Source organism: Chlorocebus sabaeus, chromosome 14 (assembly GCF_047675955.1).
Source record: "Chlorocebus sabaeus isolate Y175 chromosome 14, mChlSab1.0.hap1, whole genome shotgun sequence".
Lineage (NCBI taxonomy): Eukaryota > Metazoa > Chordata > Mammalia > Primates > Cercopithecidae > Chlorocebus > Chlorocebus sabaeus.
In genome coordinates, this window is record NC_132917.1 from 90,939,862 (window position 1) to 90,963,255 (window position 23,394).

Below are 23,394 nucleotides of genomic sequence, written 5' to 3' on the forward strand. Positions count from 1 at the left end.
ATCTCTCTGATGGTGGACCTAAGAGTTTTACACTCTCCCATTTTGTACCAGGGAACAGTGCAGCTACGTGAGAACCCTGAGCTTATTTGTCTTGCATTTTTGGTGACATGGATAGTTGTTCACGTTGGCTTCCTCTGGTAGGTCCACCTGGAAAGCATTATATTTGTCGAGAAAAAAGGAGGGAGTGAATGATGGCCCTGTGGACTGTGTATATTCCCTGTTGGAAATGTCAAATCCACAAAGCATAAAGGGATTTACTAGATATATTAAATTCCTTACAAATTGTTGAAAAGCCCTAAGGAACAGGCTCCAGGCAAAGCCTCTAGCACAATTCCAAGAATGGCACTTCTGGTGCAGGCTGGTGAGGAGCTCCTGCTGCCTGAAACTCCACATTCAAGCTGTCTCCTGCAGAAAAGAGAGCAGCTCTTCTCACTACTGCCCCCAGAAGGACAGCAGCTCTGCTATCAACTGCTAGAGACCTGATCCCTTTCTCTGCAGCCCTGCCTGTATTGATGACATTTTCATTTCAGTCTCATGTAGATTCATCTGTTTTCATGGGTACAGGGGTTATTTCTGCCCAAGTGCATCCTGTGGCTTTCTATCATAAATACACATCTTTCTACACTTCAATTTCCAGGCATTACTAGTATCAACTGCAGCATGCTACAACCTAATATAAACATTTTCTTTACAAAGGATACCATGGTACCCACATAACATTGTCCTCCCCAAAATGTGGGGAAATTCCAATCTGTTCAGCCCAATGCCATCTAGGAAAAAATATTCTTCTCTCGTGAGCCATTAATCTGTTTATTTATTATTTAATTTGTAGTCTAAATCGTAAAGGTGGCTAAAAATAGCTCTTTGATTTTTGTTTTTTAAGAAAGAGTGTATAGAAAAGATTAAATTATTTAACACACATATATGAATGACTCATTTCATTATTGTCACCAGCTTTTTTCATATTTATTTTATTCTTTAGTTTCTGGCAATACTTTCTCTATGGTAGAGTCTGGAAAGACTACTCCTCATGTCCTTGGCTTTCTAAGTCCCAGATGTGGTGAAGTCTGTCCATCAAATGTGTTGCTACAGAATGCTTTTGGATTGAGATGAGGGAGGGGAACTGCCTGATCTCACTCAAATGTGCTCATTTTCCTGAACTGGGTCACAGCCAGGCAGCCCAGTCCTGTGGGCACAATATCTTCACTTGCCAGGTTTCTGTCAAAATGAGAGTATCTTCCTTCAGTGTGGAAAACACGGGGCGGGCAGGGTCAAGGAATAGCAAAAGAAGTACTTGGAGTTGCCCGAGTTTCCACTCTGGTTTCCCCAAATGTTTTCCATCCGTCTAATTCATGATAATAAACACCTTTCTGCCTAAAAAGTCATAATGGCTTTTCTCAGATCTAAATGATTCCGTGATAAAACTAAAGAGAAAAAATAAATACACTTTTCAATGTTTAAGCTGACCAGGAGGCTGTCCCTGATGTTTTCACCTCCACATCCCACTATGCATTTCATTTTCCCTTTCCCTCACTGGGGATCCAAGTGCAGGGAATGTTTCACATGACTGTGATCCCTAGAACTTCATCCTGATGACTGTTGAAATCTTCTCTGAGTTTTACCAGTGCAAATGGCAATAAATAGAGACATTCCAGAAGGTCACCTAGGTTTCATGTTTTCTGTACTTCCTCTCTAAAATATGTAAAATCAATTATGTTTGCTCTTGCTTTATGTGGACTGCATCTATGGCCCCAGCACACACTCTAAAACCCTTTGTTGACAATTTGTCCAGTATTATATTAAGTCTAAATGGTCACATGCTTATCCTATCATTTCTTCCAATTTAATGGAATAATTGTTATGTCAATCCTTTGGATTAAGAACCATCAGCCAGGCCAGCGCAGTGGCTCACATGTGTAATCCCAGCTCTTTGGGAGGCAGAGGTGGGCGGATCATGAGGTCAAGAGATTGAGACTATCCCAGTCCATATGGTAAAACCATGTCTCTACTAAAACTACAAAAATTAGCTGGGTGTGATGGCGTACACCTGTAGTGATAGCTACTTGGTAGACTGAGGCAGGAGAAAAGCTTAAACCCAGGAGGCAAAGGTTGAAATGAGCCAAGATGGTGCTAACCTTCTCCAGGCTGGCAGCAGAGCAAGACTCCATCTCAAAAACAAACAAACAAAAAAACAAAACAAAAAAACACAAATATGTGTGTGTGTGCGCGCATGTGTGTGTGTGTGTATATATATATATATAAAACTTTTATATATATATATAAAACTATCAACCAGAAAACCACTGCCCTGAGAAAATAGAAATGGAGTATTTCAAGCTGTTCAGTTGGCGTAACAATGATGAGTCTACAGCTCATTTTCAAGATTAAAATATTCGGTTTATGGGAGTAAAAACACCAATCATGGTGAGTGTTTCAGAGCCTCCACCACTTCTGAAAGCATAGCAATTCAATAGCACAAGGGTTTCTGTGCTAGCTTTGCTTGACTAATAATGAGATTTTCCCTGTCTATAGGGAAAGCTGCACCTGTGCACATGACAAGAGCATGAGCTACACTTCGCTTCACTTATTTTTTGAGGTAACCAGCTTGCTTGATCCAAATCCATATTATAGATGAATTTCCTGACTCTGATAAAAGCACTTGGAATATCCTCAAGTAATATTTTATGCAGAAACATAACCAAAAAGAAAGGCAAATTTGTATTAGGAAAATAACCACTATCCTCCTCATGTTACATGAGGTCCACTAGAATCACCTGATACCAGCTGTTAGTCTGAGCCCTGATGTGTCAAACAATGTTAGGGGTTCTTCTTGGCAAATTAGGTGTTTGGAAGAGTCAGTAGCCCTGTACATCTTAGTTAGTTGAAACTCATATTATTGAGTCCCCAGTGGGACCTCCATAAGATTGGTTTGTGATACTCCTTGAGAAAGCTCAGAAGAAAACTGAAGTCTATGTGTTGAATCTTCCTCATTATTAAAAGCCCCTGCTCACTAATGGCATTTTGATTAATATTCACTTGGAAAGCGTTTTCTTTAATTATGGCTTATTTTTGAAACATCTAGTCATAACTCATCCAGAATGGCTTTGTCTGCAATCATCCTGTTGAATTTCTTTTAAGGCCTGATGATCTGTCAAAACCAACAGCCAATATTATTAAATTGCTGTTCTCTTTGCGATGTGATCTTCAGATGTAATCCTTGTAGTTGACCCACTGTTATGGTTTTTACATTTCCAGGGCTTCCCTGACAATGGCACTGATGTGACTCCATCCAGTATCCATTGCTGTGAGAACTCTATTTGGCATATAATCATTGTGAGCATGAACATAATGGAGACTTTCATAGGATGCAATGGTTACTATTCAGTATTAGTCAAAATTTATTCTAGTTCTACCCTGGGAGCTCTACTTGGTTGGAAAAATATTTTAGGTGAGGACAACCATTTAGTAGAGTTTTAAAATAAAGAATGCAAAGAAATTTTCTTAGCAAGAGTATCAACTATATGTGCTGCAGAATGCCATTTTTGTATGGAAAGTAACAAATATTATTTAAATGTATATGAATACTATATATATATTTGTAGCCCACTTTTTATCAAATAAATATATATTCACTTCTATGTATGTTATATACATATATGCACATTTTTCCATAAAGTAAATTTTATTTTTTAATTGAAATATTAATTAATTTTAATTTGACTTTAATTTTCCCTTAATAACTTCATAATTTGATTACTAAATGTTCACATTTATACCACCAATTAAGAAAAATACATGTGTGTATATACAAGTAGAGGTGTAAACACTGTATCAGGAAGCTTTTATGCATTAATGATTGGTAACTGGTTAAATACACAACTCAGTGGGTGATAACAGGAAACATTTGTTTTCATGTTCATGGATGCTCATGTTCACAATCATCTGGCTGATCAAGGAAGGGCTCAGCTGAGTGGTTTCTCTGCAGGGCACTGAGCTTGCCTTCAGTCTATAGGTATCAATTTTCTGAGGACAAGGCTGAACAGCAGCGAGTACACGTGACACAAGATTCTTGTGGCAGGTCTGAGGAGTCAACAACATCCCAAACCAAACTGCACAGTTGAAGGTAAGCCCAATAATTTCTAACATAGTTTCACACATTTTAAATATATTCCTTTACTTCAGTGGGTACAAATTTTCAAGAAAATGTTTACTCCATTTAATTATAAAAGTGCTTGATCATTCCATGGACAAATGATTATGCTTTCAACCTTTACAACCTAGAAAATATTTGAAAATGTATATTTATATGAAGAGGAAAATACAGCTGGATGTGTTTTCAACATGTGGCTTTAAATATAGTTTTTTAATGGCCTCATTGGGGAAGAAATCATTTTGACTTATGTAAATGTCCCTTTTTGTCTCTCTTCTGTCCTATAGAGTTGCCCAGTGAGAGGTCCTCCCATGAGATTTGGAAGTCAGAAAAGAATGACTCAATATTCTCCATTGGTACCTAAGACGGACACAGGGACAGAGGTGAGGACTGGAGAAACATCTGGAAAGATGCTGTAGGAAGCTGTCAGCATCAGCACACCCACCCTTACGCTTCCACACAGGATTGAGAACCACATGGTTAGAAAGCCCATACATTAGGGGCACGTGCATTCTATTTTCTGAGGGAGCACCAGAGAATCCTGCTTCTAATATCTTCTTCATGACTACTATATCCTTGGCTTTGAAAGGTTGTAATGTGAAAGTTAATCACAGAAACTGAGTCATTCTTGTCATACCCAACAGAGTCAAGAAACCAGGAGGAAAGGCACTCAGGATGCAAAATATTGTTTCTAGAACGCAATTGAAATAGGCCCTATTACCCAAGGAACTAATGTTTATGGATTTTTGAATAAATGTAGATATTGAACCCCCCAGTCTTAAAACTCCAGATAGTTACATTTGTCTTATCTGAGTTCTTTTTTTCAGGAAGCCAACCATCAGGCCTCCAGATACCATAAAGGAGCTGAAACTTACATATCACTGAATCAGGACAGTGAGATCCTATTCCCATTATCATTGCCTAACTGACTTCCTGCTTCCTGTTGATCAAATTATCTTCCTTACCCCTCCCTAATTTCTGTGTTCCCACATTTCTTCCCTGCTATATAAACCTCTAATTTTCAATTTGTCACGGAGATACATTTGTGAATGGTGTCCTGTCTCCTCAGCTGCAGCACCTTATTAAAGCCTATTCCTTGGCAATACTTGTTGTATTAGTGATTGGCTTTCTGTGTGGTGAGCAACAGGATCTACATCAAATCCCTGGCATTTCAATAACAAAGTTCCCAGCAAGCTTCACTGCTCTGGCTTATTGTAACCTGAAATCAAATTTACCCACAACTTCTGAGATAAATTGATAAAATTCTAGGATTCACTTTGTCTACCACTGCTTACCAGCCTGAGCTTGCCAGCTGCCAACCCTTCCTCGTGCCAATGAACTTTCTCAAAGAGCGATAGGTAATATTTTCCCTTTTTCATAAAACCTTAACATTCTCTTTGTTCTTCCAACATACTGAAGACCACTGAGTTTTCCTGTATGTCCCATTTGGCAAATATTTCTATGCAAATAAAACATTACATTTAGAGATTCATCTCTACATTTCATTTAGACTTCAGTAGTTTACTCTAATTCTCTGTATTAAGACAATTCCTGCTGAGAATATCTATAGTGGCTTCTTCTGTGTAATATGAATTCCAAACGAAGCCATAAACTAGACTCCTCAGGTGTCATGATCTCTGTCTGTATTAAACCAAGAGAGGGATTGCTATGTCTGTGCAGCTGCAGCTGAGAAAGAAAAAGGAATTGGGATGCAGAGGTGACTTCATGTCCCCCTCTACCGACACCATCAGAGTGTGGCTGCATCTGAGGAACACTCTCAGCTCATGGAGATATCAGAAGGAGCAGCTGGGGCAGCCCAGCCTCACACATCTGCTTCCCTGGGGGTTTATGTTCGGGTGTGTAACACTGTGGGAGGGTGACTATTATGCTGTTGACAGTAATAAGTTGCAAAATCTTCAGGCTGCAGGCTGCTGATGGTGAGAGTGAATTCTGTCCCAGATCCACTGCCACTGAACCGAGATGGGATCCCACTTTCCAAACTGGATGCAGCATAGATCAGGAGCTTAGGTACTTTCCCTGGTTTCTGCTGATACCAAGCTAAATAACTGCTAATGGTCTGACTAGCCCGACAAGTGATGGTGACTCTGTCTCCTACAGATGCAGATAAGGAAGATGGAGACTGGGTCATCTGGATGTCACATTTGGCACCTGAGGTTGGAAACATAAAAACAAATGTCCAAACAAGAGTAAGAGAACTTCACTAAATAGGCAGGCAGTACTGAGCACACTGGGTTGGGTAAACTGCTAGTGATCTCCTTCCTTACCTGAGAGCCAGAGCAGTAGGAGCCCCAGGAACTGAGCGGGGATCCTCATGTCTATGCTGTGTCCTGACTGGCTCTGACTCCTGCACGAAGCGTGTCCAGCCTATTAATAAGTCTTCAGGGCAGGAGGCTGTGCTCTGAGAACATGCAAATGAGCAGGGAACAGGGCAGGCTGGGCACAGCTGCAGGGCTGGCTCATCTCAGTAACTCAGCACGAGCTCAGTGTCACCAGGTGTCTCAGGTAAGACAAGAGTAGCAGAAATTTGTCTGAAGAGAATATGTTTCTACTGGGGACTATTTTGCTATGAGAAACCTTTTTTTCAGGGTTTTTTTTTTTTTTTGACAATTTGAATTATTCCTCAGGAGTCAATGGAGTAACGTATTTCATTAGCGTGTATGGATTATTTAGGAGAATAGTCTTGTTTGTAGGAACACATAGTACAACGTTAGATGGTAGGATTCTTAGGTCTTCAAAAGACTCTCGTATGATTCCAGCTAGTGAAGGGGGTAAGTGAGCTATACTTGCAAAATTTCTGTGAGTTTAATATTGTTGCTTTCTAAAAATGTTACAAATAAAACTTATTTACATGGGGCAATGTATATTTGTAAGTATTAGGTAATGGTGTTATGCCATTGTTCTTACCAGTATAAGATCAAGCAATTTACTTCAGATACACTAAGTTGATACCATGTTCCCTCAATGCACGCAGCGCTCACAGATCCACCATTTTCAAGAGCTACTGGTCTCTATAATACCCAGAGACTAAATGGGCTGCACCTTATTCTTATTTTGAGTTCCTCCATAGTCTACCTTCTTTTCTGCCATTGAGTATTATTTCCCAAAGTTCATCTCTTTTAGTGAGGGTGGCCACTGCATGGAGGATGTCCCCGCCACGCACCATCAATGCCACTTTCCTCTTTTACATTTTATCAGTGACTAGGGATATCATCCTGACCCAGACACGAGCCTCCCTGTTAACATCTTTAGGAAAGAGACACTCAGTCTCTTATCAAGCAATTGCCCATGTACATGGAGAAACCAGCTGGATCCAGATGAAATTGGACAGGGATTTGCACTCGTTATATCTCACATCTCTAATGTGCAAAAAAGGTCCCAGCCTGGCTCAGTAGCAGGGGAAGTAGATCCAACTATATCAACATCAGTGGGCTGCAGCCTAGGGCTCCATAAAATTTTACTGATGCCTGACTAGGGGAGCGAAATCACGGTGCTGTAGCCTGTTCACATACCTTCCTGCTGCTTTGTCTTTGCCTGTGATTTCTGTGTCTCCCTGAAGTTTATAAAACCAATGTGTAACCCAAACACCTTGGGCACAAGTTTGCAGGACCACATAAGCCTGTGTCACAGGCCATAAGCCTTTTCTTTGGCAAAATAAACCTACAACTTGATTGAGACCTGTCTCAGATTCTGTTTTATTTACACTGGGTCACAAAATTTAAAAATCCTCTAAAACTATCTATACATCCATAAGTCTGCAGTAGAGACAGGGGAGTGAGCTTACTCCAACAGTTAAAACTCACAAGTTAGAGGAAGCTGAGTCTAAGATTTTGTCCAGCTTTTTGCTTCATAAAAATACTTTGTGATTTTTTAAATTTTAGTTTAGAGAAGGACAATTTTGGGGAATATGTTTATGGCGGTGGAATGAATAATGTCCCTACCCCAAAAGATGTCCATGTCCTTGTCTCTGGAACCCAAGTGTTATAGGAGTTTTTAAGAAGTTATTTTAGATAGAGAGGAAAAGGGGTCCTTGGGTAGGTTTTGCTTCTTTTAAAGCAGCTCCAGAAACGTTTCTTACCTGGCAGGAAAGCCCTGGTTCTTAGAGGGCTGGCAAGCTTTGATATACAAATATCAACCATTGGAAACTGAGTCCAGTCAAACATGGCGATTCCCATCTTCTTCTTCCTTGCCCTCACATGCGCCTGGCAAGAAGGCTGCCCCCACATATCCCTAAGTGTGTAGAATATTATGACACCCTACATTTGCATATTAAAACACTAGGGTGGGGGGGCAAGTTTTTTCTCAGGCTACATGAATGACATGCCTGGTCATACCAAACCCCTAAGCCCTATGCAAATCAGACACCACCTCTTTCCGCCTCCTCATATAAGCAGCCACTTTTCCGCTGCACTTGGAATTTTCTCTTAGTTCGAATCCCCCCTCCCTCTGTCTCTGTACGGGGGAGCTCTTTTTTTCTTCCTTCCTTCTTGTGTATTAAACTTTTCGCTCCTTAAAACAACTCCACATGTGTCCGTGTCGTTTTAAACAAACGGGAGTGAGACTGAGAACCCTGGTGTTCCTCCAGTCATTGGAGTGGTATCATAACAATTCTACATTATATAGCAAAAAAAGAACTTGACAGATATAAGTTAAGGACTTTGCGAATAAGCAACCTGGTTATCCAGATGAAATCAATACATTCACAAAGGTCATTAAAATAGAGGAGCAGGCTTGCAGTCAGAGAGGAGCTGGGACAACGGGGAAGGATGTGGCTTGAAGAAGGGGGGGCCACGGAACCAGAAATGTGGGAGCACCTGGAAGATAAAAAGCAGAGAATACAATTCTCTTCTCTGGAGCCTCCAGAAGGATTACAGACCTACTGACACCTTAGCATTAACTCAGTGAGACTTCTGACCTCCAGAACTACAGGGTAATACATTTATGTTGTGTGAAGCCAATAAGACTGTGGTAATGTAAACGTCAGCTTTGGAAACTAATGCAAGGGGAAAAGATGTCTTTCAACTCACTGACTGCGTGGTTGTACTCTGTTCTTGGAAATATTTCCACCTTGTCTTCTGGTGTCAGTTATGACAAGAGACAGAGAAAATTTCTCCGAGAGAAAAGCTAGCATGAGAATTCTTTTTAGCTAGAAAATCTCTTGGATAAAGTCCCATGATTATCTCTTATATGATCTGGGTGTCACAGAGTTTAGGGGTCAGATCTCACAGCACATGACAGGAGAAAGAGGATTTTGTTCGTTGGTTTGTTTTCGTATTAGGAAGGAAATTAGATTTTCAGGACACAATCTGTGAGGGACAGATTGAGTCAGAGCTATTGTAAGAGAAACAGGAGATGTGGAAGGAGTCAGGGCAATGAAACATGTGTCCCAACTCTCAAATCTAAAATAAAGTGATTGATTTTAGAAGGTGAAGCAAAGCTCTTCACCTTCCATCTTCTTAGGAAGGATCAAATTCTTCCCAGAGTCCCTGCTTCTCCTTCACTCTCCTGACATTGCATTGTGGTGCTAGTCACGTGCGTCCTTAATCCCTACTCCTGTCCTAGGCTGGGAGAGGCTCACTGTCCTCACCACGCCCAGCAGGATAGAGCTGGTGCCCTAGGCACCAAAGGAGAAGAGGATGGTTTCTGTGCAGGTGATAAGAGTTTTACCGCATGTTACATTTCACTGTAATTCTAAGTAAAGTTGTGTGGAGAGAAGAGAAGATATGGGCAACTTCATCTGGTGGGGCTAGAAGAGGCCAGGCTCTGAGAATGACAATGAATTCACATGTCTAATTTTCCAGGTGGCAAATGCTAGCTTTAGAAATTGTGGAAATGTAGACTTTGAGTTTAAGAACAAGACAGACTTAAGGTAGTGCAATAAATGAGGAGACATTTGGAATAGGGTCCTTAGCCCAGGGCTAAGGTCAGGCTGGCAGTGCCTGAGAGCTGCCAGGCGCTGGCCCAGCACTGTGGGGGAAGCAGCTGCTCTCCTGAGCCAAGGGCTGAGGACCTGGGAGGAACCACAGGCCCTGGCAGCAGGGCTGCCTGGCAGGGGCTTGAGGGAAGGAAACTACTCACAAATTCAGAGGAGCTGCATTAAGCATATATCCTGCAGCCCGGCAAGAGTGAAAGTTTCAGAGACTTTCACTAGGCTCCAGGGTCCTGAATGACTTTGACCCTGTTAGAGTCAAAGAGGGAGGGTCAGCAAATGTCCTTAAAGTCTTTACTCAGCCAGACTCTGTTCTGCTTGGAAAGAAAAGGAACACATGCTACACAAATAAACATAACATTATGTGTATCTGTAATAAGAATTTCTAATATAAGTTTTACATATTGAATACAAATATTTTAGAAATAAGTTGCATTTATATATTTGAATATACTATGTATCTATTTATGAATAAATATATGGTACGTGTTTATATATAAAGAGATATAACTTTGGTTGCTAGTATAAGGTATCGTTTTAAACTTTAATAAATTGAATGTGAACATTAAAAATGAGCACTGGGTGCACCACCTCGTGGCCCCTCCTCACTCCAGGGCCTGAGGGTCATAAAGCTCAGGACCCTCTTCGATATCCCCCTGGGCAGAGAGCAGTGAACTGCCCATTGCTGAGGATGATGAGTGACCTGAGGGGGGTCTGTGGAGTCACAGAGCAGTAGATGCCCAGGAGATGGATAGTGAGTCTGGCTCTTGAATGGAAGGAGGTTTTGTCCCTAGAGCTCAGCATAGACAAGTCCTCTTCCAGTCATTTCTGTCAAACGAAGCAGCACATGTGGCTCAGAGGCTGCATGGTCACAGGATGAAGACCCTCCATGACTCATTCCCAACTTCCCCTCCGACTGGGGTGATCTCTCTGCCCAGCTTTCATGGTTCACCAACTGCTGGGACTCTGTTGACAACGGCCTATGTCTGCCCCACACACAAGCTTCTCAATAGTTGTCATTTTACTTTCTGGTCTCCAATAACCACAACTTGGCAACCATGACCCTTCCACAAAGATTCACGGAGTGAGGTCAGAACTATGGGTTCAGCAATGTGCCGGGGCATGTATGTAAGAGAAACAAGGCGTGGCCAGCCCATGTCTGAAGTGAAGATGAATTTTCATCATGAATTCGGAGTAGGAGGTGGGAGAAAACATCCTGACATGCTCCGTGCAGTGATGCTCACAAGATACACTAGAGGTGTCCATAGAGGTGGTGGGAAGGGGGTGTGAGGCAAAGAGAGGATGTGAATTCAGAGATATCCCCCAGCCTGTTCCCCTGAGAACATTTCAGATCCTTAGCAGCCCCTGTGCAGAGCTGTTGCTAGGGAAGATTTGTGCAGGACAGGGACAGGTGGAGTGAGAACCTACTTCTGAAGGCATCTTGGTTGCTGATAGCCACAGTGACATCTGTTCAGGCCTGCTGCCCCTGACCCAGACAGGGATCATGTCCAGGAGGGCAGCAGGAGCCAGCAGGAGCCAGCAGGAGATCAGAGCCAGGCCCAGGTTCTGCTGGTGCCAGGCTAGGATGTTCTTCATACTCTGGCCAGCTCTGCAGGTGACAGTGAGCCCCTCACCTGAGACACATGGAGGGGGATGAAGATGGCATCCACATCACATGCTCACTGTCATCCAAGTAGGGGAACAGACACGCAGACCCCCAAATATTAATACCAGGCTTGTAGTTCATCCAACTTGGTGCAATTCTGATCAGAAGGAAAAACAGGCTAACAACTTCATCATCAAGGAAAGTTCATGTTTAATACAAACTATCTGACGCTGAAGCCTGACTTCCCCTTCCTTACCAGGCAGTCAGAACAGCAAGAACAAGAGGAGAAAAGCTAGATCCCAAAGTCCACAAGGTGCCTCCTGAGGCTGATCCTGTTCAGAGAAGGTGGGAACAGTGGATGAGTCTACTGGGACTGCCACACCAACATACCCTGAGCTGGATGGCTTCAACCACAGACATTTATTACTAACTTATTAGACATGTATTATGAATGTATTAGAAGCCTGGAAGTTTCAAGACCAAGGTCCAGAAGGATTTGCTTTCTAGTGAGAACCCTGTTTCTTGTTTCCAGATGTCCTCTCTGGATACATCGTCTCATGGGTTCAGCAATGTGCCAGGGCATGTGTAGGAGAAGCAAGTACATGCTTTCCTCGGTGCACGCTTGGAGGCTGGTGAGGGGTTAAAGAACAGCTCAATGATTATTTCTTTTCTATTAGAATACAAATCCTATTAAGTCAGAACCCCATTGTTTTCACCTCATTTGACCCTAATTTCCTCTTCATAATCTCTATGTCTAAATACAGTAATATTGGAGTTTGGAGATTCAAAGTATGAATTTGTGAATCAAAAATCACTTCATAGCAGGAGCGCTTTGAGGATACGGCCAAGGCAGTAGGAAGGACAAGGCGAGGCTTCCAGTCTCAGAGCACAGAGGGCGTTTTCCCACCACTCAGCACACTGGCAGCTCCTCCCAGGTGATCCAGGTCACACATGAGACCCCATCCAGCCTTGGGGGCAGCCTGCTGATACTGGAACACCACCACCCTTAATTTCACTATTTCTAAGGTCAGACTTCTATCTTATGTTTATTATGGGGTTTGTCCAATGGCAAGGTTTGTGACTTACCCTTCAATGGCAGGTTTATGACAAAATATCAAATAGAATTTTAGATGCTGCTTTCTAATAAGACTTGATTGAGTTTTTTCATTGGTTTTCATGGAGTTGATTTTATTATGTCCATCAATAGGCTGCATTCTATAGGGAACACAAAATGATTCCTCTCCTCAATAAACCAGTCACCTCGTTGAGGATAAGGTGTGTTCAGAAAAGATGATCACAAAAAAATTCGGAGCTAGAGTCTGTGATCCATGTGAGATGCCAATGATGTGGTTCTGGAAAAGAGATAGTGAGGTTGTGAGGGGCTCTGGAGGGCACAGTGGAGGGCTAGGCTGGGGAGTAGAGGGCCCCTGGTCTGGATGTGTCTAGTCAGCTTCATTCATCTCATTCTTGAAACAGTGGCTGCACCAGCCAGGAAGCATCTGAGACCACCTGATTCTCTGGAATGACAGCTGCTGAGGTTTGTGCTGTGAGCTATAAAACTGTGTGTCAGTGTAACCCTTTAGATCAGCACTAATGAAAATGATTTTTTTAAGACGATGAAAATGTCTAGATTTATGCTTTGCAAGGGTAGCTGTTATATGTCATATGTGGCTCCTGAGCACTTGAAATGTAGTGAAAACAACTAAGGAACTACATTGTTAATTTTAGTTAATTCTAATCTACATGTTTGTGGCTGGGCACTGCTTGTGTTTGCCATGTGAGACAGGGAAGTTAGAGACAGTCACAAACAGCAATGTCATCAGGACAACCAATCTGCTAAATATTAAGCAGAGATGATCCCAGGACTATCACACCAAGCTGGGGTGGACAAGGTGGAAAGAGCATGTGAGTGAATCTTTGGAACCTTTCCCAGATTCTGTTGCTTCCAGATGGATGATGTAAACTCTCCGTTTTGAAGACACTGAAAGGGAAGCTAGCAGCTGGGAAGCTGAGTGTTTCTCCTGGAATTTGAGGTGGAAACAGAACACAAATCTTCCCCAGTATTACTGATGTCCCTCTCTGTAGGCTTCTGAGCAGAGTGGTGCTGTCTGATCAAGTGGGAGGTGAATGCTGTGCTCCCTAATCAATAGTATTTCTCAGTTCCATGAGATACATGAACCCTGTCACATACAGCCCCCGCAGTTGAAGCCAGAGCACCATGACCAGGGTCCAGTGCTGCCCCTACCTTAGGTGATCCCACCCCACAGGACCTGGTGATGAAGGCTTGAGTGATGGGGAAGGGCTTTGGGGAGCCTGCCAATTAGCAATAAGGGTGCAGACCTGGGCTTCCAGCTTCTGAGCAAGGGAATATTCTATGTCCTGGGTGTGATCCAGGTCAAGGTGTTTGATAAAAGATATTACAATAAATTATATTCTTAAGAAACTGAAAACACATAAGGCATCTGATTATTATAGGACTGTTTGGGTTTTATATTACTAAAGTGGTAAAAATAAATTTTTCAATGTGCAGTAGTTTATTGGGAATCTCCCAACCTCTGCCCTTCCCGTGATGACTCCATGGTCTTTGCAGGTTGTATGGTCACTTGGCTGCCACCATACCACTCAGATGCATCCTCAGTACAACCCCAAGATCTTCCCCAAACAACTTAAACAAACAACTTGTACCTCCAGATATGGGATATTAGTACTTGGAATCAAAAATTATCTTATTTATTTACATGCGCTTGACCCTCAAATGATAGCATTTATTGGTTCTGAAAACTCTGACATTAATTTAAATCCCTTAAAAGCAACTATAGCAACTATATGCTGCTTTTTTTAATTAGAAGAAATATGGTGCAATCTCCTCAACTAAGGAAACTAAACGACTTTTACAGTTGAAAATGATTAACTAGACGTGGGAAAACATATTGACAAAAGTAGCAAACATTATCTTGATGTTAAATAAACACAGTTTGCATGTAAAGTATACAATTATGATTAATTGTATTCAACACAGGAGGAAGAAAGGTCCTCCTAGTTGGTGGAACTTGCTGGAGAGGGTGGAGGAGTCAGCCCTTAGAAGCAGAAGAGGAGCTGATGAGTGATCTCAGGCAGGCATCCAAAACCAGGACCTAATATGATTCGTTACAATGTTCTTTTCCTTAAGGTTTTATATTTTAAGGAAGTCCTGCTGGAAAACTTTTGGGCACATTCAGAGAATACATGGAATAAAGATTAAAAACAGTATATTTCAAAATACTATTAAACAGCTCAGATACACAGAAACTAAAGTATCTTTTAAAATATAATATCTTCCTCACCCATACTTGATATTTGGGTTTAACCAATCATGGCTCAAAATTCGACATCCTCCACATTGTGTTCTCCAACTTGAAACATCATACGCCTGAAACCATAATGTAGACATATTATTTTTTATCATATTTTTCACTTTGGGATAAAATATGTGTTGTATGGAAAAAAACAAAAAAAGTTTATTGAAAAGTGATATAGCTTTTTGTGACCAAATACGATGAAAATCATTACTTAAAGTGTCGCTTACTGTGATGCCAGTCTGCATCGCTAATGACTAGATTGCATCCGCAAAGTTATTTTTGAATGCATAGATAAATGCAAAACAAACAACTTCAAACAAATGAACTTAGTTTACATTAGAATCACCAAGTCTTCACGGTAGGATACTGGTCTTACAATTAAGTATGGCGAAATTAAAAAAAATACATCTTCAAACAGCACTTTGGATTTTGGATGAGAAGGAAAGAGGAGACAGACAATGTTTCTGATGTGAAGAACAGAAATTCTCTCTAAGAATCATAGGTGATCCTCCTGTAATTCCTATGTCCAGCAAGATATGAAACAAAATGTCCATTTAGTTTTATCACCTTCTTTAATCTCCCAAAGTTACATTCTCTTGCTTGGGAGTGCCTCGGTATACTCAACTTTTGGTGAAGCATTTCACACTGAAGAATTGAGGATTCTTGATTTCAACCTCTTTAGGCCTGGAGCCCTATCCTGCTCCTAAGACCGGCAATAAATGGTTCATTTCTTTTTTTACTTTAGATAAATATTATTTTGGAGACAGTCTTCTTTTCAAAAGCCCTAACTGAATGTCTATATTTGTATTGCCTATGGACCAGTTTCCATACATGAAAACCTAAATATCCATTGCTTCCTGAACTCCCCGGTGACTTCTACACTGATGAAAGTGAACCTTAATGTTAATCTGACTTATAAAGCTGCAGGCTTCAGGGGACTTCTTTGGAAATAAGATCACTGTGTGACTCCTTTGAACCCACACTCACTGACACCTGAGTTCATGGGCTCTTTTGTCACTACATCTCCAGGCCATAACCTATTCCCCTTCTAATCTTTACCCTTTAAAACCTATTTGCCATAAATGAATTACTATTTCTCTGAAGAAAAATCCAAAGTTTGTGTGTGTTTCTTTGTTTTTTACCAACTTGTAGAAAATAGTTTATGTAAGTCTATGGAAAGAAAAGGGAGAGGTAATCTTCAACTGTTGTGCAAATATTCTGAAAAAGACTGTTGTTAAAGATGAAGTTATAAGACAGTGACTCTTGGGTTTCAACTCTGCTGGGTGTGGCAGATGTCATGGTATTGCATAGATCATTGCCCCAGATGCCCCTACGATGATTAGAAGAACAGGGTATCCCCAGTTTCTCTGTTCAGCAAGGCTGAGCTTGTTTTTGTTCTGGGTTGTAACTCAGTGTAAGGAAAACTATTGCTCTGCTGACAGTAATAAGTTGCAGCATCTTCACCTGGAAGGCGACTGATGGTGAGGATGAAGTCTGTCTAAGATCCGTTGCCAGTGAACCTCAACGGGACCCCCAACATGGACTGGGAAGCAAACTTGATGAGGAACTTTGGAGCTTGATTTGGTTTCTGCTGGTGCCAGTGTAAGTTACTGCTAATGCCCTGATTGACCCAGCAGGTGATGGTGACTTTCTCTCCTGGAGTCCCAGACAGAAAGGCTGGGGATGGGTCAGCACAATATCACCCCTGGAGGCTAACAACACACAGAAAATACTAACATGCCGTAACTGTATGTATATCAAAATCACCACTAATCTAGTTAGACAAGGAGGAAGCATATGCATTACTTTTTATAAATTCACATTAAAAAGCACGCTATATTTCATAAGACGCAGAGTTCCTAATGAAAAAAAAAATCAGTGATTGAAATAATGGTCCCACTTTTAGCTTTGTCCACATATTTTCACCTGGAACACAGAGCAGCAGAAACCCCAGGAGTTGCCATGGGGACATCTCGCTCGCTGCTTTTGACTTGCAAGTTTTGCTTCAGTCACATCTCAGAGAAAAAACCTCTTATAGATACTGAGAGGTGGAACCACTTTAGATGTGAGAGGAGGGATACATGCAAATTATGGGGCTTTCTTACTGGTTTAAATACACAGACATCACCGTTGCCAGGAGATCGCCCTCCCCGCCCCTTCCATGAGTGTGAGAAGCGCCCTCTGCTGGCACCTGCAGATGCATGGTGCTGAGGCTCTGACAGGGCTTGACCAGACCCTCCGCCCAGTCGCAGAGTGAAGACAGAGTCCATTGCAGTCTCTGGGAGGTTCTGCAGTCATCTGGGATGAACAGGAGCTCATATCCTCAATCTCGGTCCAGGGCTACATTAACTCCCCTGCTGTCTGTCACAATATAGGCCGAAGAAACCTTGATCCTATGGACCTTTCACAAACCAACACCCCGCACAACAATATGTTGATGAGATCATGCCATTGGCAGAAAATAATATGGATTCTCAATATACAATGAAAACACTTGAGGAACAGAGGATGGGATTCATCCCTACAAATTTAAGGGACTGTCACGTTGGGGAAGATATCAGGGATTTAGAGAAGGGGAGTGAGTCATGCTGATCATTCCTTTCAAAGAAAATAATTTCGTCTTGCACCTCCAACCAATGAGAACAAACCACAGTGTTGGCAAGCTGACCCTGTAGTGTCGTCACAACACATTCCACGCTGGGATCTACTATACCATTTTGTTTATCAGCTTACTTGCAAGGCTGTCTGTTTGGAGTGGGCTCAGAGAATGAGAAGTTCTGTCGCAAGTTCGGGTTCTGATACAGGTGGCTCTGTTGCTTGGGTCGTGTAATCCAGCACATTGCTTGGGTTAGATGCATCTGTATTAGATGAGGACACTGTGAACTCTCTTGCCAGCTCCAAAATAGAATCACAGCGTCAATCTCTGGGGTTCTAGGGGAGGACAGTGTAATGCACAGAAAACAAACAAACAAACAAACAAACAAACAATTTTCTGTTTAAAATGCAGCTCTCAGAATATCTCAGGGTCCTAGTAGATGTGCACATAAGGCAATAGGTAACTATGTGACTGAGCTGCCCCTCATCCACTGGGAATTTTAGTCTCAAAAATTTGTATGTCCAGGTGATGCTCAGAACTACTCAGGATTACCATGGAGTTTGCACTTTCAGAATTGGGTGAAAAGAGATTCAGAGAGAGCACGCTTCACTTAGAATGACAGGTGTTCCAGTTTCCCATATAACTTTCCTCTCTTACGCTAATGTTCAATGACCTCATGGATTTTCCCATTTAGCTAATGCCAGAGGGGAAAAACATGAAAACAAAAACAAACCAACAAAACCACAATGACAAACAAGCTAGGCTTCTTCTTGAATGAATCTACACCATACATTCATGTAAATAGGAGTGAATTCCTCCCACACTATGGCCACAATCATGGGTGGCTGTGAAATATTACCTGGAGTCAGAAGGTAGTTGAGCAGGACACACGGTAATCAAACTAATGTGAATAATGAAGCGTGAGTTAATTATATACATGGATTCCTAGGAAGCTGGTTGGCCACCATGCTAGAAAACGGATTGGAAGATCAGAGACAAGAAGCCCTAGAGAAGAGACATGTCAATGCACTCATGGGGGTAGGAAATTATGTGTGCAGAAATTTGTTTATTGTATCAAAACAGCAGAGAATGTCTGCCATAGGTGAAACAACAGCAAACAATCCATACTCATGAATCATCCACCTTTACACAGGTTAACTGAACCTAGACTTTTCCCTTAACTCCCACAGTATTTGCATAATAATTGTTTATACAAAACAGCTGTGGTGACCTGGAGTGCACATGTGCAACACATGAGCCGTGACTTTCCATCACCATCTGCACCAGTGCTGATCCAACTGTTGCCACTTCTGGGTGCCTGACTTCTCAGCAGCAGAGGCAAATAACCATCAGAAATTTGGTGATAATTTGGGATATTAGATCACTTTCCCTGGAGGTGGCTGTAACACATTTGTACTAGGATTCTTCTGTGTTCTAGATAAATGTTTGCCTTTTCTGCTCACCTATAATTGGATATTACTGTGTTTAAAGTCTGTATGTTTTATTGATATGGGAATATTTCATAATCAGGGCACTAAAACGTGGGGAAAGAAACGAAATAATAGACACATGATCATGGCATCTATTGGTCTTATCAAATACTTCACCCAAGGAAGTCCATGTGGGTATGACTTTATGACCTTCTACTGACTTCAGATACTCTCCTTCAACATGTGCTGAATCTTTTTTTTTTTTTTTTTTTTTTTTTTTTGAGACAGAGTCTCGCTCTGTCACCCAGGCTGGAGTGCAGTGGCCGGATCTCAGCTCACTGTAAGCTCCGGAATCTTTAAACTGATGACCATGTTAACATGAAGCAATGGTTTAGGAAGTCATAGGTCAGAAGTAGGAGCAACCTCTCTTATGATTCACAGGAACACAGCTGGGTTACATCGGTTTCCAGTCATGCAATTTTAGACCGTGCTGACCACAGAGCCTGGTACAAAGGAATGAATGCCTTTACATATATCCTCAAGTACAATATATAGAATATTCTAAATTTAAATTGAAACCCAAAGCTATGGTGATGCAGGGTTCCCCCACGCCAACACACACAAGGGCAACCAAATAGTTACCTATTTCAGCAAAGTTAAACAGTAAACCTCTCATGAAGCGATAGTTTTCTGTTCCTTATATGGTGACAGGAGTATGTCAGGGAATATGTCTGGACTGAAAGACAGTGAAGAACACATGTCAAAATCGGATGATGATTATCCTCAAATTAATACAAAGTAAAACTAGGAGTCATTAAAACAAAACAGATAAAATAAAACATTTTTAAATAAACCCAAGACTGATATGTGACCCAGCTTTGGCTCCAGCTCTTCCAGAAGCTAACAGGCTCCAGGGCTCAACAAATGCATGCTTATGTTTTTAGTTTTGTACCACCAACCTGTGTCATATGTGCTCATTTTCTGTTCCAGTCCTTACACTACAAATCAACATTTTCAAAGTAACCCCGGCCACATACTGGGACTCACGGGGATACCGGCACTTCTGAGCATCCACCTTTTCAAGAAGAATAACCTAAGATTATAAGACATCAAGGATCAGACTAATAGCTGGTGTCAGGTGTTTTTATCAGGCCTCATCCAACATGCGGAGGGCAGCGGTTGTTTTCCTGTACATGCATTTGTCTTTCTTGTCAGTTGTATTTCTGCATGAAATATTATTTGAGGATTTTCCAAGTGCTTTCATCACAGTTAAGAAATTCTTCCATAATATGGCATTGAATCAGGCAACTTATTTACAACAACAAAAAAAGTAAGGCAAAGTGTGCAGCTCATGATCTTATCACCTGCACAGGTGCAGCTCTCTCTACAGAAGGAGCACCATAGAATCCCGTTTCTAGTACAAAGCTTCCTGACTTTTATATGTTGGACTTTAAAAGTTTGTAATGTGGAAGTTCATCATAGGAACTGGGTCATTCCTGCGATACTCACCTAAAACAAAGTCAAGAAGCCAGGGTGAAAAAGCACTCAGGATATGAAACACTGCGCCCAGAATGTAATCCTCTGTGAGCCTGACTGCTTGTTGTAACCTGAAACTAGTTTTATCTACATCTTCTCAGATAACTTGCTAAAACTCACGGACTAATTTTGCCCACTACCATTGCTGACCAGTCTCAGTTGCCAGCTCCAACCCTTACTTGTACCACTTAACTTTCTCAAAGGGTAATACCTACCATTTTTCTTTATTTTTAATAAAACCTCTTCTCTTTGTTCCTCTGACATATGTAAGACCACCCAGTCTTCCTGTATGCCCCATATTGCAACTCTGTCTTCCAAAAGAAAACAATAAATGTAGAGATGAATCTCTACATTTTATTTTGACTTCAATAATAGTTCAGACAATTTTCTGTATTCTAATCATTCCTGCTTAGAATATCTATAGTGACTTTTCCTTTGCTGTATGAATCTCAATTGAGTCCATAAAACAGATTTCTCATGTGTAATCATTTCTTCATTAAATCTGCATCTGAGGAAAACTCCCAGTCGATGGAGGCACCAGGAGGAGCAGCTGGGGCAGCCCAGCCTCACACACCTGCTTCCCTGGGAGGTTTATGTTCGGGTGTGTAACACTGTGGGAGGGGTACTGTAATACTGTTGACAGTAATAAGTTGCAACATCTTCAGGCTGCAGGCTGCTGATGGTGAGAGTGAAATCTGTCCCAGCCTTACTGCCACTGAACCTCGAAGGAACCCCAGATTGCAAACTGGATGCAGCATAGATCAGGAGCTTAGGGGCTTTCCCTGGTTTCTGCTGATACCAGGCTAAACTACTACTAAAGCTCTGACTTGCCTGGCAAGTGATGGTGACTCTGTCTCCTACAGATGCAGACAGGGAGGATGGAGACTGGGTCATCTGTATGTCACCTCTGACTCCTGAGATTGGAAACACAAAAACAAATATGCACACAATTAATCATGTTATAAGGCCTTCCCTGAATGGCTAGGCAATATTGACCACACTAGGCTGAGTAAATTGCTAATGCTTTTCCTTACCTGAGAGCCAGAGCAACAGGAAGCCCAGGAGCTGAGTGGGGACCCTCATGTCCATGCTGTGTCCTAACTGGGACTGATGCCTGCACAAGGTGTGACCAACCCATTAATAAGTCTTCAGGGCTGTGGGGTGTGACCCGGGAACATGCAAATCAGCAGGAGATGGGGCAGGCTGGGCACAGCTGCAGGGGTTGGTTCTTCTCAGTAACTCAGCATAGGCTAAGTGTCCCCAGTGTCCCAGCTCAGACCAGGATAGCACAGATTTGTCTGCAGAGATTGTGTTTCTTCCTGGAGACCATTTCATAAGAAACATTTTTGAAATAGTTGTCAAAATTAGAAATATTCCTGAGGACTAGCTGGAGTAATGTATTTTATTGGTGCATTGGGCCTGTTTAGGAGAATATCGTGTTTATAGGGAACACTTTGAAACTGCCTCTGCAAAAATTGTAACTGAGGAAATTATGACAATGAAAGAGATCAGACCTAAACGACTCCATCTTGCTTCTAACCTAACCTTTAAGCTGTCCTTATGCATTCCTGGAAATGGGCTGAACTGACCTAGGGAAGGAATTTAGTTTGTAGTTTGACTCTGAAACAAAATTGATAATAGCCCTTTCCTGAAAAGACCCCCTTCTTGCCCTAGGATCAGTTTGCTTTTGTAGGACTTACAAATTAGCTTCAAGATTAGAAATTACGGTTTAGGGGTCAAGCAGCCTCTGGCTGCAGGAGTCTGAACCTCCCCAAATTGCTCCTGGGGATAACATCTCTATTGTAAAACCTAAGAGATCAGTGCTGGAGACATTTTGCAGACGCTGCACTTGCTTGGTCAGCTGACACTACCCAGACAGGTAATCTGAATCAACCAGTTCAGTGATCCCATCCAGGAACGGACGACAGCAAGAAAACCTCACTTCAACCACCCCCACACCCACATGATGGCATCTTCAACCTGACCAATCAGCACTCCAATTCCCAAGCCCCTACCTGCCAAATTATCTTTTAAAACATCCCCAAATATTCTAGGAGACTGATTTGAGTACTAATAAAAGTCCAGTCTCCCACACAGCCAATTCTTCACGAATTACTCTATCTCCATGGCAATTCCCCTGTCTTGATAAATCAGCTCTGTCTAGGCAGCAGGCATGGTGAATGCATTGGGAGGTTACAACATGGTAAAGTGTTAGAGGGTGGGGTCATCAGGTCTTCAGTATCGTCTCAAATGTTTCCAATTACAGGAGGGGGTACTTTGTGCTGTACTTGCAACTTTTTTTATAAATGTAAAATTGGTCCTTTCTTTAAAAATTTGAAACTAAAATGTATCAAAATAATGCTGAATTACTGAAAATATCTTGTAATGGTATTAAGCCATGCTTCTTTCCAGCATAAGATTAAGCAACTTACTGCAGATACGCAAAAATGACAGGCTGTTTCCTCAATGCGTGGGTCCCTCAGAGATCCATCATTATTCAGAGCTATAGGTGTCTTTAAAACCCAGAGTCTGAATTAGTTGCACCTTAGTCTTGGTTTGGGGACTTCCATATTCTCCCCTTTTCTGCTATTGAATATTGTTTCCCACAGTTCATCAGCATGAAAGGCTGAATAATGATGCAGATCTGATTACTTCAACAAAAGTCACTGTATTTGCTTCCAACTGTAGGAGCCTGGCCTAGGATAAACTTGAACTCCTGGGTTAATAAAGGCTTCAGTGATAATTATCTCCAACGTAGAAAGATAAAGATCATATTCCCCGGCTAATGCTA

General features: G+C 41.7%; 3 gene segments (V, D, J or C); all 3 read right to left on the reverse strand.

Moving 5' to 3' along the window:
* LOC103241327 (immunoglobulin kappa variable 2-24-like) overlaps positions 1 to 23,394 on the reverse strand; it is a 978,355-nt gene that overhangs the window by 772,757 nt on the left and 182,204 nt on the right.
* On the reverse strand, positions 5,896 to 6,577 carry LOC119622392 (immunoglobulin kappa variable 1-5-like). The segment is given in 2 exon segments: positions 5,896 to 6,319; positions 6,436 to 6,577. Coding segments are annotated over 2 exon segments (372 nt in total).
* On the reverse strand, positions 20,583 to 21,705 carry LOC119622390 (immunoglobulin kappa variable 1-39-like). The segment is given in 2 exon segments: positions 20,583 to 21,517; positions 21,638 to 21,705. Coding segments are annotated over 2 exon segments (378 nt in total).